This window comes from Salvia splendens, chromosome 18, assembly GCF_004379255.2.
Source record: "Salvia splendens isolate huo1 chromosome 18, SspV2, whole genome shotgun sequence".
NCBI classification, from domain to species: domain Eukaryota; kingdom Viridiplantae; phylum Streptophyta; class Magnoliopsida; order Lamiales; family Lamiaceae; genus Salvia; species Salvia splendens.
Window position 1 is genome coordinate 24,692,066 of NC_056049.1, and position 18,742 is coordinate 24,710,807.

At 42.9% G+C, this 18,742-nt stretch overlaps 2 protein-coding genes across 4 annotated transcripts; one reads left to right on the forward strand and one right to left on the reverse strand.

The window, feature by feature from the left end:
* Positions 1 to 9,847: 9,847 nt before the first annotated feature.
* On the forward strand, positions 9,848 to 13,433 carry LOC121776183 (glycosylinositol phosphorylceramide mannosyl transferase 1-like). 2 transcript variants are annotated; one of them, XM_042173332.1, is made up of 5 exons: positions 9,848 to 10,262; positions 11,297 to 11,693; positions 12,287 to 12,459; positions 12,578 to 12,648; positions 12,905 to 13,433. In XM_042173332.1, the coding sequence occupies exons 1-5, from the start codon at positions 9,988 to 9,990 to the stop codon at positions 13,063 to 13,065; spliced, it is 1,077 nt and encodes a 358-aa protein (XP_042029266.1). In that variant the 5' UTR covers positions 9,848 to 9,987; the 3' UTR covers positions 13,066 to 13,433. The 2 variants fall into 2 exon arrangements, with proteins under 2 accessions (XP_042029266.1, XP_042029267.1); XM_042173333.1 differs by having other exon boundaries at positions 9,849 to 10,262; positions 12,296 to 12,459.
* An 897-nt stretch (positions 13,434 to 14,330) lies between these two features.
* Positions 14,331 to 17,653, reverse strand: LOC121775785. Of its 2 annotated transcripts, none has more exons than XM_042172830.1 (3): positions 17,499 to 17,653; positions 15,475 to 16,701; positions 14,331 to 15,173 (listed from the first exon to the last, which is right to left on the reverse strand). In XM_042172830.1, exons 2-3 carry the CDS (start codon positions 16,476 to 16,478, stop codon positions 14,945 to 14,947), a joined length of 1,233 nt encoding a protein of 410 aa, XP_042028764.1. In that variant the 5' UTR covers positions 16,479 to 16,701; positions 17,499 to 17,653; the 3' UTR covers positions 14,331 to 14,944. The 2 variants fall into 2 exon arrangements, with proteins under 2 accessions (XP_042028764.1, XP_042028765.1); XM_042172831.1 differs by having other exon boundaries at positions 15,475 to 16,663; positions 17,499 to 17,652.
* Between the last annotated feature and the right edge of the window lie 1,089 nt (positions 17,654 to 18,742).

Below are 18,742 nucleotides of genomic sequence, written 5' to 3' on the forward strand. Positions count from 1 at the left end.
GTTTGACCACATGTGTTCTGAATCCGTCTTCGGCAGGATTAATGATTATGCCTCGATCTTAAGCATCACTCAATTAAATTGGCAAAATCCTCATAGTTTTTTTTTGTTTGACCACATGTGTTCCGAATCCGCATTCGGCAGAATCGGATTAATCCTGCTCGACCGGGCTTGCGGATTAAGGCCGAAAGTCTCCCAGCGGGTGGTGGGGTTTGAACTCGTGACCTCAAGATCACCACAGCTCCGCGCTGCCAACTGCGCTACAACCCGTTGGTAGTTTTTAAATTACCTAGTAGAGACCATTTTATGTTTAGGTACCCAACTTAGGACTATGATTAGTTTTTTTCCCTTCCGAGAGTTCTCATTTTTCTTGCTACTTGCGAGTTGCGACCATCAAATCTATCATTTGTCATATGGGCGCTGCTTGGATTTGTTGAGTGTTGCAAAATCGATACATCTGCGTGTCTTGAATTATTGTGCAACATTGATGTTGTTTATTTTTATTTTTTGTAAATGAATTTTTTTTGTCATTTGTTATCTTATTTCATATTCTTTTACTTTAATTTTAATATTATATTGATTTTGCTAGTACTATTATGTCACTACTCTTAATATACTCTAACTATCAATTTCTGATTTAGATCATTGTTTTCATTAAAAAGAGTTAGGTTTACGAACTAAATTTTCTTCTTACTAGTGGTCATACATAATTATATTAATAAGTTCATAAATAATTTGATTTGTACATTTTCAATGACTATTAACTAAATAAATTTATTGCTAGTATATTTATAAGTTTCATGAAATCCACGAGCCCAAATAAAAGTCAGAAAATGCGGCTAGATGTAAACTGTTAAACCCTAAAGAAGTAGATCCATCGTAGGCTTAAATGGGCCAAACGACCATTTAAGCCCAGTCAAGTCAATTATGGCTGTTGTAATGAAATGTACTACTTGCTACTATGAACACAATTTTCTTAGATGCTTATAATAATCCAAATAAAATAACCAATAATTAGAACACACACACCAAAGAAATTTTGGAGCCAAACCATGGTCGGTGATGAATCGGCGAATTTCTGATGTTAGTGAATGCAGGAAAAACGCAGATCACGACACAGAGAATTTACGTGGTTCGATTTACTGAGGTAAATCTACGTCCACGGGAAGAAAAGAAGGCAGAGTTGTATTGCTTGATCTGTTTTCTACAGCTTACAATACAGACTTGCTATTTTGTATTTTATCTCTAGAGATCGAGAGAATGTAACCCTATCTATCAGATCTAGGTTCTATTTATACAAAGGACCAAGATCGTGGCATGCAGCTATTTACTAGGTAGTGGATGTCGTGGAGATCGTGGCGATCTTGCATGGGTCCACTATCCTGCATGAGTTAATGACTGCTTGACACCACTAAATAGATCGTGGGTGTAGTGGAGGTGGAAATCCTGCATGAGTCCACTATCTCCTAGTTCGGTCAAATACTGAGACCGAACTGCTGAATTATGGCCGAGCAGCTTTTGCCGATCTGAGAGTAGAGCTTGATGCCGACCTGAGAGCAGAGTTTGATTGGTTGGCTTTTACCGAGCTGTAGGCTGGGGCCGAACTCTTTGGTTGTGCCGAACTGAACTCTGATACTCTTTAGTCATGCCGAACTGATACTCTTTCTTGGGCTTTAGGCTGATGGGCTTTACTGCTGTTGGGCTTGTTTAGTACCTTGTTTAGTACGTACTCCATCACTACCCCCCCCGGAAAGCGAAGTGAATTACTTCGGCATTCTGGATAAAGGTACGGGGTAAGTCGATGTTTGTCCTTGGTCTTATGAAGTGAACTCTTTTTTGACCGGACTCGTCTTTGGTCTGATGAAATAAACATCTTTGACCGGACTCGTCTTTGGTCTGATGAAATAAACATCTTTGACCGGACTAAGCTTGTGTCCTAATTTGGCGAGTTTTATCGCTCGGATCGGACTTTCCGTTGTCCTAATTTGGGGATCGGACTTTCCCTTGTCCTAATTCGGCGAGTTTTATCGCGTGGATCGGACTTTCCCTTGTCCTAATTCAGGCAAGTTTTATCGCGAGAATCGGACTTTCGTTGCAGTTCGTTTCAGACGAAGTGCTTGATCTTTAAGCCGAATTGTGGTCTGGTATCCTCTTTAGAAGCTTGGACTTCACAATCGTTGGCTTATTGCAGCTCGTTTCAGACGAACTGCTTGTTTAAGCTGAATTGTGGTCTTGTATCTTCTGTAGAAGCTTTGACTCACAATCGTTGGCTTGTTGCAGCTCGTTTCAGACGAACTGCTTGTTTAAGCTGAATTGTGGTCTTGTATCTTCTGTAGAAGCTTTGACTCACAATCGTTGGCTTGTTGCAGCTCGTTTCAGACGAACTGCTTGTTTAAGCTGAATTGTGGTCTTGTATCTTCTGTAGAAGCTTTGACTCACAATCGTTGGCTTGTTGCAGCTCGTTTCAGACGAACTGCTTGTTTAAGCTGAATTGTGGTCTTGTATCTTCTGTAGAAGCTTTGACTCACAATCGTTGGCTTGTTGCAGCTCGTTTCAGACGAACTGCTTGTTTAAGCTGAATTGTGGTCTTGTATCTTCTGTAGAAGCTTTGACTCACAATCGTTGGCTTGTATATGTTCTAAGAAGGGGATCAGCCTTCGAAGAACAAGATACCTCAGTACCATTTGTAAGAGACGACACGCACAGAGACAGACAAAACACACAAAAACGCACAGAGACAAATAAAGACCAAGTAAGCCAAATAAAGCACATTGACTGAACAGGACTCAAGACTGACTGACCGGACTGTCTCTTACAAATGGAACTTTTTGAGGTTGGAAATGTGCCATGTTCGGGGTACCTGTTCTCCTGACATGTGAGCCAATTTGTAAGACCCTTTGCCGAGGACTTCTGTCACCCGATACGGACCTTCCCATGTGGGTTCGAGCTTGCCCAGCTTTTCTGCTCGGCTTACCTCGTTGTTTCTCAAGACGAGATCTCCCACTTGAAATTGCAGCTTCTTCACCCTTTGGTTGTAATACCGGGCTACTTGCTCCTTGTACTTGGCTGCTTTTATGCATGCCAATTCTCTTCTTTCTTCGGCAAGATCTAGCTCGGCTCTCAGTCCGTCGTCATTCATTTCTGAGGAGAAATTTAGAGTTCGGGGACTGGGTACGCCGATCTCCACCGGAATTACGGCTTCAGTGCCGTACACCAGACTGTACGGAGTTTCACCGTTGGAGGTTGTGGGTGTAGTTCGGTAGGACCATAGGACTTGAGGGAGATTTTCTACCCATTGTCCTTTGGCTTGTTCTAACCGAGCTTTTAACCCTTTCACCAGGATACGATTTGTTACCTCCGTTTGTCCGTTTGCTTGTGGATGAGAGACCGAAGTGAACCGCTGTTGAATATTCAGCTCTTGGCACCAATTTTTGAACGTCTTGTCGGTGAACTGAGTCCCGTTATCCGAGATGAGGATGTGGGGTATGCCAAATCGGCACACTATGTTCTTCCAGACGAAATCCAATGCCTTCGAGCTCGTTATCGTAGCTAATGGTTCAGCTTCTACCCACTTTGTAAAGTGGTCCACGGCAACGATTAGGAATTTCATTTGCCGAGGAGCTTGAGGAAGTGGTCCCACTATGTCTATGCCCCATTGCATGAAAGGCCAAGGGCTTTGCATAGTGAATAGATCGGTCTGCGGCATCCTTGGGATATTTGCATGGATTTGGCACTTCGGGCATGTCTTGACGAGCTGCACTGCTTCTTGTACCAAGGTTGGCCAATAATATCCCCATCTTAGAACTTTTTTAGCTAAAGCTCTAGCTCCGATGTGGCTGCCGCACGATCCTTCATGAACTTCTCTGAGGATGTAGTCCGTCTCTTCTGGTCCTACGCACCGCAATAACGGCTGGAGGTAAGACTTTCTAAAGAGGACTCCTTCATGAAATTCGTACCGAAGTGCTCGGCACGTGATCTTCCGAGCTTCTCTCTTATCCTCGGGCAATTGTCCTTGATCCAGATACTGCAAGATCGGCGTCATCCAGTTCGGCGAGCTGGACACTGAATGTACCTCGGCTTCATCAATGCTTCGATGCATTAATTCTTCCGCCTTTGAGCTCGGATCTGAGGCCAACTTACTTAAGGTATCTGCTCGGCTATTTTCCGCCCTGGGAACGCGGATTATCCGAAAATAGGAGAAACTTCGGCTGATGCTTTGCGCTTTGTCCAAATACTTCTTCATTCTCTCGTCACGGGCTTCACTTGTACCCAACATGTGATTTACTATGACTTGTGAATCACAATGGACTTTGAGAGATTTGACGAGCAGACTTTGCGCTAACTGGAGTCCGGCAAGGAGGGCTTCGTACTCGGCTTCATTATTAGTAGTGGGGAATAGGAACCGAAGTGAGTAGGTTACCTCGTGTCCGTCGGGAGCGACGAGTAAAATACCAGCTCCACTTCCCATCTTGTTTGAAGCTCCATCTACGAATCCGCTCCAGCAGTCTGGCGGCTCTACTTCGGATTCCAAGGGCTGTGCTAGTTCGGCATTGGCAGAATTTTTCTGTTCGGCAATGACAGGGATTGCTTGATCGAACTTGGCCTCTGCAAGAAAATCTGCCAAGGCTTGTCCCTTGATGGCTTTTCGAGGTAGGTACTCGATTGAGTGTTCTCCCAGCTCTATGGCCCATTTGGCGATTCTGCCTGATGCTTCTGGCTTGGTCAAAACTTGCCGAAGAGGCAGATCGGTTAAGACGCATACCTTGTGAGCATAGAAGTATGGCCGCAGTCTCCTTGCTGCATTTACTAATGCCAGAGCAATTTTTTCCAGAGGTTGATACCTTGTTTCTGGACCTCTTAATGCTCGGCTTGTAAAGTAGATGGGAAACTGCTTTAGGCCTTCTTCTCGTACAAGCACCGCGCTAATGGTTTGATCGGATGCCGCTAAGTATAAGAATATTACTTCGGCTTCGGTTGGAGCAGAGAGAATAGGAAGCTCGGCTAGATAACTTTTGAGCTCGTCAAAGGCCTTTTTCTGCTCGGCTCCCCACTCGAACTTTGGTGCCTTTTTCAACACCTTGAAGAACGGCAGTTGCTTTTCGGCTGCTTGGGAAAGGAATCGATTCAGTGCGGCTAGACATCCGGTTAGCCTTTGCACGTCATGTATGGACTTCGGCATTGCCATGTTCTGAACGACTTGAACTTTTGAGGGGTTTGCCTTGAGTCCGTCCTTTGAAACCCAACAACCCAGAAACTTTCCCGAATCTACCAAAAAGGTACACTTTTGGGGATTAAGTTTGAGGTTGGCTTTCTTGAGCACGTTGAGAGTGGACTTAAGGTTGTGCTCGTACTCCGAAGTGCTTTTGCTTTTGACGACTATATCGTCAACATACACTTCGACCTCCTTTCCAATCAGGTGCCGAAAAAGCTTGTCTACCATCCTTTGATAAGTGGCTCCGGCATTCTTTAAACCGAATGGCATCTTTTTATAAGCGAAAATGCCGAAATCGGTAATGAAAGCTGTTTTCGGAGCGTCACTCTCATCCATCAACACTTGGTGATATCCTTTGTATAAATCAAGAAAACAGAAAATTTCGAAGCCGATCAAAGCTTCTACTTTTTATCTATATTCGGAAGGGGATAGCAATCTTTGGGACAATGCTTATTTAGATCGGTGAAATCTATGCACATCCGCCATCCTCCTTCCTTTTTCTTGATCATGACAGGATTGGCCACCCACGAAGGATACTTCACTTCGAATAACACATCCGCCTTCAATAATTGACGGACTTCGTCATGGATGACTTGACTTCGTTCTGCCGCAAAGAGTCTTTGCTTCTGTTTTATCGGCCGGACCGAAGGATCAATATTTAACCGATGAGTGATTACCTCGGGGGGCACTCCGGTCATGTCCAACGGAGACCATGCAAAGACGTCTTTATACTCCTTGAGGAGCTGGATGGTTTTTTCCCGAAGTAGAGGCGTTCCCGCGAAGCCGATCTTAACCGTTCTGGATGGATCGTCTTCGTACAGCTGAACTGTCATCGAGTTCGGCTCCGGTATGACTTCGGTCATCGCCTCTGACTCCGGCTGCTGTGATTGCTATGCTTGATGGTGCCGATCTGACTGCTCGGCACTTCTAAGCGCAATTTGTAGACATTCCTTTGCTCTCTTTTGGTCACCTCGGATGACCGCTATCCCTCCTTTAGTAGGGATCTTGATGGTGAGGTGATAAGTAGAGCAAACGGCCCGAACTGTGTTGAGCCAGTCTCTCCCCAGGATGATGTTGTACGGGGACCGAGCTTTCACCACAAAGAACTCGATCATCGTATTGGAGCTTGTAGGCGCTTTTCCCACCGTGATCGGAAGGCTGATAATGCCTTCAGGGCGGGTGTCCTCCTGGGCGAAACTTTTCAGAGGAAGTGGAGCTGGACTAAGCCGAGCTGGATCCACTTCCATTTTATCGAAACATTCTTTAAAAAGAATGCTGACTGATGCTCCTGTATCCACAAATACTCTGTGGATCAGTTTGTTTGCCACTCCGGCTTGAATGACAATAGCGTCTTGGTGAGGAGAGATGGCTGGGACGGGATCGGCATCTGAAAATGTAATCACTTCGTCTTTCTTCAGCCTTTTATGTGTTGGCTCCTCTTGATTGGAACCTCTGCGTTCTGCTTTTAGGGACGACTTAGTCTTCCCGGCAGGGAGAGCATCAATAGTCTGGATTACTCCATCATATTGCGGCTCGTCGTCGTCTTCGGGATCCTCATGCCTTTTCGGATCCTGAGGATTGCAGTTCGCACCTCTCTGCCATTTGTTCTTTTTCGGCTGCTTGCTTTGGTATTTTTTTAACGTTCCTGTTTTCACAAGAACATCAATACCTGCAGCCAAATCTCGGCACTCCTCGGTATCGTGTCCGTGGGCTTGATGGAAGGAGCAATATTGATCCTGAGGTCGCCGCACGGCTGATTTCGTCATCCGCTTTGGTCTTTCGAACATATCGGAATGTAGTTCGAAAATTTCCGCTCTTGACTTGTTCAGCGGTACGAACTGAGCAGGCGGCTTCTCGGGGTTGAGACGGGGTCCCAATCTGTCTCGCACCGGAGCCCTTTGAATTCTTTCAAATGGAGTCCGGCGAGGATGCCCCTGATCGCTATGATCGGGCTTCCTTCTGTCTCCTCGGGACGATGAGCTGTCTAACGACCGTTTGCGACGGTCTGCCTCATCGGCCCGGGAGTACTGGTCCACAATGTCCCACATTTCCTGAGCTGTCTGCGGACCGCACTCAACGAGCTTCCTGTAGAGAGCTCCAGGCAGGATTCCATTTTGGAATGCCGAGATGACAAGCAGATCGTTGAGATCGTCTACTTGCAGGCATTCCTTGTGGAATCTTGTCATAAAGTCGCTGATTTTTTCGTCGCGACCTTGACGAATAGAAAGCAGCTGAGCCGAAGTGATCCGGGCTTCCGCTTTCTGAAAGAACCTCCTGTGGAAAGCATCCATTAGATCTCGGTAGGATCTAATGCTGCCTTGAGGAAGGCTGTCGAACCACCTTCTGGCGTTCCCGATGAGCAGCTCGGGGAACAGCTTGCACATGTGGACCTCGTTGAGACCTTGGTTCGCCATGTTATATTGATAGCGTCCCAAGAAATCATGAGGATCCACGAGTCCGTCATAGGTTATCGACGGAGTTCGGTAGTTCCGCGGCAAAGGAGTTCGGGTGATATCGTCCGAGAACGGAGTCTTTAATGCTCCGTACATGGCGAACCCGACATCTCTTCGGTACGGAGGAGATGGAGTTCTCCTGTGGTTCCGGTACCGAGGAGGAACAGGAACATGTCGGGGTTGAGGATTCTTTCTCCTGGAAGACACGTCACTACTGCGGTAGTGACTTTCATGCCTAGATGAGGAGGGAGAATCCGTCGTTGTCTTCTCCGGCTGTTGGCTCTTCTGCAGGAAGGTTAAGAACTCCTCCTGCTTCTCGGCCAAGAACAGCTTGACAGCTTCATTTAAATCGGGCTGCTGGGAAGACTCGGTGCGATGACTCCTGGAGTGGCTTGTTCCTTCTTCGTGAGAACCGGAGGTAGATGTCTCCCGAGGCCGTTTTTCAGACCTGCGAGCTGGACTAGCTTCCTCACGGTTATCACGAACGGTATTATGGGTGTTATGTGATCTGGTATGCATTTTTTTGGGGTGGAAAAAGGGTCAAAAATTCGCTTTATCACAAATTTGGTTCTCTGTTTCCCACAGACGGCGCCAGTGATGAATCGGCGAATTTCTGATGTTAGTGAATGCAGGAAAAACGCAGATCACGACACAGAGAATTTACGTGGTTCGATTTACTGAGGTAAATCTACGTCCACGGGAAGAAAAGAAGGCAGAGTTGTATTGCTTGATCTGTTTTCTACAGCTTACAATACAGACTTGCTATTTTGTATTTTATCTCTAGAGATCGAGAGAATGTAACCCTATCTATCAGATCTAGGTTCTATTTATACAAAGGACCAAGATCGTGGCATGCAGCTATTTACTAGGTAGTGGATGTCGTGGAGATCGTGGCGATCTTGCATGGGTCCACTATCCTGCATGAGTTAATGACTGCTTGACACCACTAAATAGATCGTGGGTGTAGTGGAGGTGGAAATCCTGCATGAGTCCACTATCTCCTAGTTCGGTCAAATACTGAGACCGAACTGCTGAATTATGGCCGAGCAGCTTTTGCCGATCTGAGAGTAGAGCTTGATGCCGACCTGAGAGCAGAGTTTGATTGGTTGGCTTTTACCGAGCTGTAGGCTGGGGCCGAACTCTTTGGTTGTGCCGAACTGAACTCTGATACTCTTTAGTCATGCCGAACTGATACTCTTTCTTGGGCTTTAGGCTGATGGGCTTTACTGCTGTTGGGCTTGTTTAGTACCTTGTTTAGTACGTACTCCATCAGTCGGCAGGAGGGCAAGGAGGTGGGCCGCAGACTAGGGCATGAGCCACCTGTCCGAAATGCATAGTGGTCCAGGCCGCTAAAAATATCTCATCTTTTTTCTCGCTTTTCTGCCAAATTTCTTTAAAAACGTTTAACACTAGCTCTACCCATTTTTCCCTTAACATAAACAGAGGATTTCCTCCCTAATAGCGTGATCTTAAAAGAATATACTAAGAAAGACATCGCTACGAATTCAACCTTGATAGCGAGATTCTCAAACCATGCATACAAGTAACATTTCATTTTGAATATTACTCGAATGCACAAAATGGGCATTCAGAGTGTTTGAGCGCGAAAACGACTACTAAAAACCGATCACCTTATCTTCTTAGCATTAGTAAGACGGGAGTTAATGTTAGCTACCATAATCACGAACACTATATGAATTGGAAAAAAAAACAGAATCATAAATGATTACTCGTTTATCCGTTTGACAAATAATGGTGAGATGTTACGAACTTGCAAGTGATTGAGGCTCGAAGGTCACACTCCCTCCGTCTCAAGGTACTTGAATCTTATTCCTTTTGGAGTTGTTCCAAGTAGTTGATTCATAATCTTTTTTGGCAAAAACTTTATCCATTCTCTTAGTTTTTTAGCATCTCTTTCATCTCTCTTAGTTTATTAGCATTTCTTTTATTTCATTCTCTCCAATCAGATTTTTAACACATTAGTTTCTTAAATTCCGTGCTACAAAGAAATGTCTCAACTACCTTGGCATGTGGGAAGTAGTAAAAAAAAAAGATTACTCTAGCCCATAGATATTTTATCCAAAGTAAAAAAAATTGTAAAAAGATTACTCTAGCCCATAGATATTTTATCCAAAGTAAAAAAAATTGTATAAAACCGATAATAGTAACTTACTTTAACTTCATTTTATCGAGGGCTCCTATATACCCGTTTGAATTTTCTCAGTATTGAACATAAAACCGATGAAATCGAGGGCGAGGGATGACGTCATCACCGCCGTGAGCTGATCTCCGATAACCGCCTGCTCAGCCGCCACCCGTCGTTGTATGGAACCGACGCAGCCTGCGATCCTAAGCTTCCTCCACCGAGTCAGTAAGCGAGCGGCATTCCTCGAACAGTTTCGCAGCTTAACAATGAGGTCTAGCCTCTTCAGCCGCCGGACGATTAGGCAGGGAGCGATCTCCGCCGTCGGATCGGCGAAAGTGAAGCTATTGCTCGGCTGCTGCGTGCTGCTCACACTGATCGTGCTCGCTAGCCGTACGGCGCCGTATGGCGGATGGAATCGATACGATGTTCCCCCGCGCGGATCCTCTCTGCCTCGGTGAGATTTCTAGCGAATCCGCTGCAGTTTTGTTGTGAATTTCGGTTTAAGCTCGGTCTAAGTTGGCGTTAGTGTTTATTGATTACTGGATTTGGCTCTTTAATGTCCTTAGTTATGTTATTGTCTTTCTAAATTATTGATCTAGTTTGTTGCTTATAATTATGGAAGTATTTCCTTATTTTCGTTATTGTTTTGAAATTATTGATCTAGAATTTTGCTCGTATATATGCAAAAATATCCTTATTTCTCCTTTCTGAAATTGGAGCTAGCTACCTATGTCTATGAGAGCGTTTAGGTTTCATGAAGTTTTGTAGTAAATCACTATTTGCTAGACAGAAATAAAAACAACGGTTGTTACCTCCTTTTAAGAGTATAAACTGGTTTGGAATCTGGCCAGTTCCACTATCTTTAAATAAGATGCCTATTGTTATGGTGATGTGAGAATAAATGTTAGAAACTTCCTGATTTGCAATATTTGCAATTTTGTTCCATTTCTGATACTTTATTGTTACAGATAATGTTTAAGTGATTTTATCCGTGTTTGCAAGCATAAAGAAAGTGTTCAATTTTTCATGGGTTTACAGACTGCAGATACTTTGTGGCAATGCTCTGCAAATTTAATGAAAACATCAGTCTCCAATGTTCATGCTTGTTTACTGTATTTACAGGGTGGGAGTTTTTTATTGCCAGTTCATGAATGGGAATCTTTTTTCTATTTCCAAGATTTATACTATATTCCTTGTAGTAAAGTTGATTCACTTTAACTCTCACCTCATATATTCTGGCACTGTGTTCTTCTTAACTTTTGTTTTTCTCCTTTTGATTAACTGGTCAAAATTTTAAAATCCATAATCTCATGATATCTAAAATTTGGTATTGTTTTTGGTAATTTTGCACAAATGTGTTATCAAGCAAGAATTGCATTGGAATATGGATAGAGCTTGTATGCATGAGCAGACATATGTTATCTATACCAGATGCATCTAAAAGGTTTTTGATTTTTTGAGCTAATGCTAACTTTATGCGTTTTGCAGGAAAGGGTACACCTTACTGATTAACACATGGAAAAGAAATGATCTTCTGAAGCAATCCATATCCCATTATGCATCATGTCCTGGGCTTGATTCTATACGTATTGTTTGGAGTGAACCCAACCCTCCTTTAAAGTCTCTTATCAAGTTTCTAAATCATGTTATAAAGGTTAATTCCAAAGATGGGCGGGAAATTGAATTGAGATTTGATATTAATAAGGAAGACAGCTTAAATAACAGATTTAAAGAAATCAAGGATTTGAAGTCTGATGTGGTCTTCTCAATTGATGATGACATTATATTCCCCTGCGCCACCGTGGAATTTGCTTTCAGTGTTTGGCAAAGTGCACCTGATGCAATGGTGGGATTTGTGCCTCGTATTCACTGGGTTGATAAATTGGTATGTACTGCGTTCTACTCACAAATAGAGTATATCTTAACGTAGCATAATGTAGTGTTGTTGAGGACCTGCATAATAAGTCACATGCCTACTATTTAGCATTTGTGTTTCCTGACGAGTTTATCTTTCTAAACTTCTTCATTGAATTTGATGGCATTCTCCTTTTCTATTTGTCTTCCTATTGCTGAAAGGACCCTTTTTTTGCATTTGACGTAATTCTGGACTATTAATAATATGTTCGACTATATTTGTTCACATACATTGTCATAATCATCATGTCTGCAACTAAAAATAATCATTCATACATGGCATCTTAAGTTCTTAATCATACACTTAACTTAATTACTTCATCATAAAGCTGAGATTCTCAATTCTGATACTAATATATAGTGCAACCTAGTTCATGAAATTAGCACCTTTTAGGTGACACCGTTAACTTTGAAATTGGTGTGATACTTGATGCCACTAGATGTAGAGATATTAACTGATCACTTATGTATGATATTGCCTGTAATATTTTTGCTCCTTAAAAATGCTCGTTTATTGTAAAGTCATGTGTTTAGTGCTAACGTTTTGATTGAATCCTCTTTTAGTTGTTTCAGAATAATGGTCAGGACACGTACATCTATAGTGGATGGTGGTCTGTCTGGTGGACAGGAACATATAGCATGATTCTCTCCAAGGCTGCCTTCTTTCATAAAAAATATCTCAGTATGTACACTTACGAGATGCCATCATCCATCCGTGAATATGTAACCAAGAACAGGTTCTTCAATATAATACTTGCATTCACGTTCAGACTTATCTTATTCAGCTCTGTTCTTCTCATTCAGTCTCCTTTTCCAATCATCAAATATTTCCCTAATCAACTATGCATATACCAGAAATTGTGAAGATATAGCTATGTCTTTCCTTGTCGCAAATGCCACTGGCGCTCCTCCCATTTGGGTGAAAGGTACATTAATTTGTTCAATAAATAAAGTATACGTTTCTTGAGCAGTCCTTGTTAATCTCCTTCATCTTAGGATCTGAGAACTTTACTGGTCTGAATTGTCCTTTTAGTGTCATAGTTTCTCTCTCTCTGTTCCTTTTTCCTTAATCAAATACTACCACTATAGTTGGAGAGGTTAAATAAATGTGGATTTCCACCTCCGATATTCAAATGAACGCTTTGCTGGGAAATGTCGATTCACTTGAAATGTGTTTTGTAGGTAACATCTTCGAGATTGGTGCTAGTGGAATTAGTAGCTTGGGAGGGCACATTGAGAGAAGAAGCGAGTGCGTTAACCACTTTGTGAGTGAATACGGGGGCATGCCCTTGGTGCCCACTTCAGTCAAGGCAGTAGATAGCCGTTACACTTGGTTCTGGTAATGATGCTGCACACCATATTCCTCTCTGTCCATGCTAGTTCCCACAGTTGAGGTCTTGTATTCTCCAGTAACTGCTGTCAACCAATGATAGAAACGGAATGCTCATATTTTGACCCTAGCTTCTTCCCCACCCTTTTAGTTCTCTAAAATGTTGTATCATTTTGTGGTTTTCAAATCGACCCAGTAGGTACTTTGTAGTGGTGTAGGGTCTTTAATTTACATTCAAATTGGTATTTTTAGGGCTCGACGATGAAGCTTATCCCCCATCGTCTACCTTGGCCGTTGTTATTTAGAGGTCATATCTAGTATTCGGAAGTTCAATGTACAAAACTGTTGTTTCATTTTGCTTGTTTCGAGTTTTCATTCTTTTGTTACCGTGCAAATACTCTATCCATAATCACTTTTTATTTATTCACAATTTAGTTTTTCTTTAATAGTACATCAATTTATTCATCATTTATACCTACATGACTTACTATTTCTTCATCAACAATATGGAGTAGTATTTTTAATCCTTATTAATTCGACTTTTATGGTCAATTTTTTTTCATTCACACTTCACCATTTTAAGCCTACTCTTAACATATTCAAGAGCAGCTAATTAATATTTTGTGTCTATTATTTGGGAAAATCCAACTATACTCATAAAATCAATTATTGTGTCATTAACTAAGGAAATCATTGTTCGTCAAATTTATTTATTACTGAATTAGTTACCATTTCAATTTTCAACGACATGTGCTTGACAAACTTTTTCAATTGTAGGCTGGCGATTGTGACCGGCAAGATAATGATAATATAATAACTATATGAATTTTCAAACCATTCTCTTGAAAAAGTATGTGGTCAACCTTTCTTCTTATCTCTTTAGACTTTTTTTTATCTATTTAAATGCAATTCGTAATACCGATGAAAATTCACTTATTTATTTAAGCAGAATGCGACTGAAACTTCATAATATGATCGAAAACACAAATACATTAATACTCTAAAACGAAAACACAAATACATTAATACTCTAAAAGTAATAAGTATGTTGTGAGATAATGGATATAATTGAAAAATGATTAATTTTCATGAACGTTAAATTACGTAGTAGTATAATAGTACAAGTTTCTCAACTGTGGATAAATATACTAATTGTCCAATAAATGCATTTTAATATAAGACATTACCTGAAAAGGAATTTTTGTATACAATAAAAACATTGAGCCATAAGCAAAATCTATACTATGAAATTAAAACAATATACATAGTACTACTTTGTTAGAGAAGGGAAAAAGCACCCATTCATGAGGACAATAATCCATAATCCCCTTTTTTTCTAATCCATCAAATTCTCACATCTAAGTGTCAACAAAAATTAGCATAGAGAAAATTGAGAGACACCTTTGCCTAAATTTATAGTAATATACAAATGTAGTTCCTAAATTTATAGTAATATACAAATGTAGTTTCTTTCTTTTTGAGTAGTGTAAACAAGTACACAATGGCACTCATATAGGTAAAAAAAACTTCTACCTTTTTTTCTGTACAATTGTAAAAATTCAGAGCTGCATTTCAACCTGCTATAAAAATCTTCCTTTCCTCATCAACCCCATCTAAACAAACCTCTCCTCCTCTTCTCCTCTTAACCCTTCCATATTCGCCTTCATCGGTTATTGACTTTCGTCCCTCAAATGTACAAAGAAACGCTCGTGCTCCAGGGTTTCCGGCCCCATTGATCATGCGGACGAGCTTCCAGAGTCCCAGAAACGAAAGGTACGAACGGATTTTTATTCTTCTTATATAACTTTACAATGGTAGAGATGATGACGATGATGAAGGCGATGGTAGTGGTGATGGTGGTGGTGGTGGTGGTAATGATGATAGACGACTCCCTACGTGTTGAGAGGGAAACAGGTCTCTTCGCCACCGGTGCTCCACAAGAAGTTGGCGTATCTGGAGGCGAAGTGTGTGTTGTGTGGCTCGAGTGCCAGAGCTTGTAGGAAGCTCTCTTCGGCCGCCCAGTAGTCCTTCTTCACCGTCCATAGGAAGTTGGCGTATTCGGAGAAAGATTCTCCATCGGGTGGCGTTACTTGCACTGCCCGCTTGAAGCATTCCTCGGACCTGTTTCAACACGACGTGAGAACAAGGAAAGACGAAAGAAAGCCGTGGAAATTAGGTTAACGAGGCGTTCGTTCACTTTGGATGGTATATTAGACGGACCTTGGAGTCTGTGAAGATCATTTAGATACCAATTTCTTTCGATACCAATTAGGTCATTTAAGATCATTTTAGTTCAAACGAGGGGCATGAACTAAAACGATCTAAAAGTGACCTCCGTGTTTGTTTATTTGGTTATGCATTAGGATTCAGTTTTTTTTAACGCACCCCTATATATACATATATATCAGAAGCAAGAGATCACCTTTGATAGTCGCGCGTCACGAGCTGCAAAAACCGCGCATAGTTCAGCAGCAAGAGAGTGTTATTAGGCTCTAGGGATAAGTACATCTGGTACAGAAGGTCCGTCCTGTAAAAATCCTGGTAAGTATCGGGCTCGATCTCCACAGACACGGGAGAAACAAAATGTTTCATGACGTCGTGACCAAGAACCACCTCGCCTTCCCCACCTCTCCGCACATTGTTAGCCTCATCAACCATTGAATCCCACAGCTGCATCTCCATCGCGCTCCTAAACTCATTACTCGGATAAATGCTCGGATTCCCTGACTCGCGTTCTGTCTTCTCCTCCACAACAAGCCCCCTATCTGCGTCCACCATACACAAAGACGAGCTTTTCCCATGCTCATAAGGCCTCCCCATCAACGAGGCCTCCCCCCCTATCGCGGTGTTTAGGGAGGTCGAATGTACGCTGAAATCAGCCAAGAGTACCATCACGTGCAGCATCAAAGCCGGTGTCCTCGAGAACACGTGCTGGAACAGCCACACGAACGAGAGATGCATCTCCTTCCGCACCTTAGCTTTGATCACATCCAAATCCTCATCACACAGAGCCTCCCTTATGTGCAAGGCGGAGCTCTGCATCTCAATGATGATGAACACCATCGAGGCAAAGGCCGCCTTCACGGAGCAACAGCCACCCTCACCCTCCTCTGCCTCAGCGGAGCCCTCCTCCAACTGCAGCTTCTTCTTGATCATCCTAAGCGACAGGGGAATGTTGAAACTATTCGCCTTGTGTTCAACCATCGCCCACACAGCTGTTTCCCTATCCGGCCACTCGGGAAACTCCGGCCTGATCCCTAGCATCATCGGCTCCAAGAAGTCGAAACGTGACTCCAAGAACAAATCTTGATCCCTCCCCCCTTTCAGAAAGGGGGTGGCACTGCCAATAGTCCTGTTCTCGTTCGAAATAGCACAATGCTGTTTCTTCCGCCTGCGCCCCTCCTCCTCCCGAGGGCTACTCGACATCGCCTCAACATGGAACGAGGGCTTATCATCGAGATTCAAGGTGCAGGAGCGCCTGATGCTGTTGCCCCTCGAAATCTTGGTGAAGGACCTCGATTTCAGGAGGGTTTTCGAGGCAAATACGAGGGAGAGAGGGCCATCAGTTTCGGATGTTCGGAAACAGAAGGACGAGGGTTGGAAGGAGCAATCTGCAGTCGGGGAAACGGGGTTTCAGCCTCATCGTTCGCTAGTTCAACAATGAACAAAGGTGAGAAGAGGTGATAACAAAAAGCAAGATTACTGAAAATAAGGCACAAAAACAGGAAAATGGGGGCAAAAATAGGAGGAAGAGACAGTCGAAATCAGATAACAGATAACCCGTGAAAAAAGGGGTCTTTGAAATCTCATGGAAAAGATGAAAACAAGAAAAAAAAAAAAAAGAGAGATCTTGAAAAGGAGGGGAAAAAAATCAACTCAATGAATCACAATTGATTAGTCAGAGCTATAATAAGTCAAGATACATAAAGATCCTTCCTTTACTAAAAATCTACTCAACCATTAACGCAATTCAATGAAACCAAAGCTCAATAAAGCAAACACATGCTTGCATTTTTCTATTCACACAAATAAGTCTTTACAAACTACAACTTCATATAAAAGAAAGCATTCACATAGTGTATTAGTTTGGACTGATATTGAAAAATAAAGCAACTAAAGAGAAGGGAATGAAAAAGGGGTGAAATGAAATCGATTCAACTCAATGAATCACAAAAAAAGTAAACACAATTGATAGATTAATCAGACCTATAATAAGTCAAGATACATCAAGATCCTTCCTTTACCAAAATTCTACTCCACCATTAGCGAAATTCAATTTAACCAAAGCCCAATAAAGCAAAAACACACACACAAACACATGCTTGCATTTTTAGATTCACACACTAAATAGAAGAAAAGCATTTCAAATGCATACAGTGTGAAAACAAGAAGCAAGTAAAGGAGAAGGGAATGAAAAAGATTGGATTTTGGGAAGAGGGAACTCACGGGATTGGGATAAACGGAGATGAAGCGTGGGAGTTTGAGTGGAAATGAGTAGGAAGAAGGAAGGTTAACGTTGAGATATATAGAAAAGAAATTAATATAAAATGGGGAGAAAAAGAAAAATAGGGAAGTGGGGAAGAATTGGATGAGGGATAAAAGGTTAGGAAGAGAAAGGAGACGATATTTAGAAAGTTCTGTACCAAAAAACAAAGATGTTGCACTTTTAGGACCAGTGGGGCAGGTTTTTTTTTAGGAGGATCAACGATGGTTCCCCGTCTACCCTGAAGTGACTCGGATCCTCGGCATAACGGTCGGAGGTGAAGGGTCTTACCACCGAGCTGCGCTTCGTTGTCTGGGTGGGAACAAACGAGTCCACCTACCTTCCCCAAGCACGGGTCCAGGCCGCCCCCCAAACATGGGTACAGGCTACCTCCCCAGCTCCTGGGTCCAGGCCAGTGAACCCATCATTGTCTGAGTGGGAACAAATGAGTCCACCTACCTCCCCCAAGCACCGGTCCAGGCCGCCCCCTCCCAAACATGGGTTCATGCTACCTCCCCCAGCTCCTGGGTCCAGGCCAGTGAACCCATCACCCCCAAGGGAAATTAATCCCCAAGATGCGCCTCTCAAGGGTCGAACTCGTGACCTCCAGGATGGACACGGTATCCAGCGCCCTTTACCGCTAGGCCAAGGGGCTTGGATGACCGGTGGGGAAGCTTCATCAATGGCGGATTGTCAAAATCATTTTCTTTATTTGGGTAGAGCATCCACAGTGGACGGATGTCCCGGCGGACATTCTGACGGACTTCCGAAAAACACATCCTGCTACGTCATAAGGACATCCCACTGCACAATGACGGACATCCACAAGGACATCCCGACGGACATCCACAATAATAAAAATTCACAAATTCACCAAATTAAACAATTTACGGAATTAAAATTTCGACACAGAGAAAATGCAACCACTTTCTTTATTTAAAACAAACATACATAATTATTAAAAAAAACACATAGTTAAAAAAACAACCTCAAGCTTGGACAAATGCGACCCCTGTCTCGCTCCTCGTCTTCCCCGCCGCAAGTCCCGTCGTGTCCGAGGCCGGTCCCGGCGTCACTCACGGGCAGGGATGACATCCCCAAATCGTGTCGCATACTGTCGATGACATCCTTCAGCATCAACTTGTATAAGGGGTCAGTCGCTGCATACCACTTCTTCATGGTGTGTATCAGGGTCTCATGCTGCTGA

Excerpts from the sequence above, each read along its gene's own strand:
- LOC121776183 (XM_042173332.1), top strand. The coding sequence starts at position 9,988 with ATGGAACCGACGCAGCCTGCGATCCTAAGCTTCCTCCACCGAGTCAGT. Across the intron at positions 11,694-12,286 it reads TTCACTGGGTTGATAAATTG|TTGTTTCAGAATAATGGTCA; the intron begins GTATGTACTGCG and ends ATCCTCTTTTAG. Across the intron at positions 12,649-12,904 it reads TCCTCCCATTTGGGTGAAAG|GTAACATCTTCGAGATTGGT; the intron begins GTACATTAATTT and ends TGTGTTTTGTAG.
- LOC121775785 (XM_042172830.1), bottom strand. The coding sequence starts at position 16,478 with ATGTCGAGTAGCCCTCGGGAGGAGGAGGGGCGCAGGCGGAAGAAACAG. Across the intron at positions 15,174-15,474 it reads GTGACGCGCGACTATCAAAG|GTCCGAGGAATGCTTCAAGC; the intron begins GTGATCTCTTGC and ends GTGTTGAAACAG.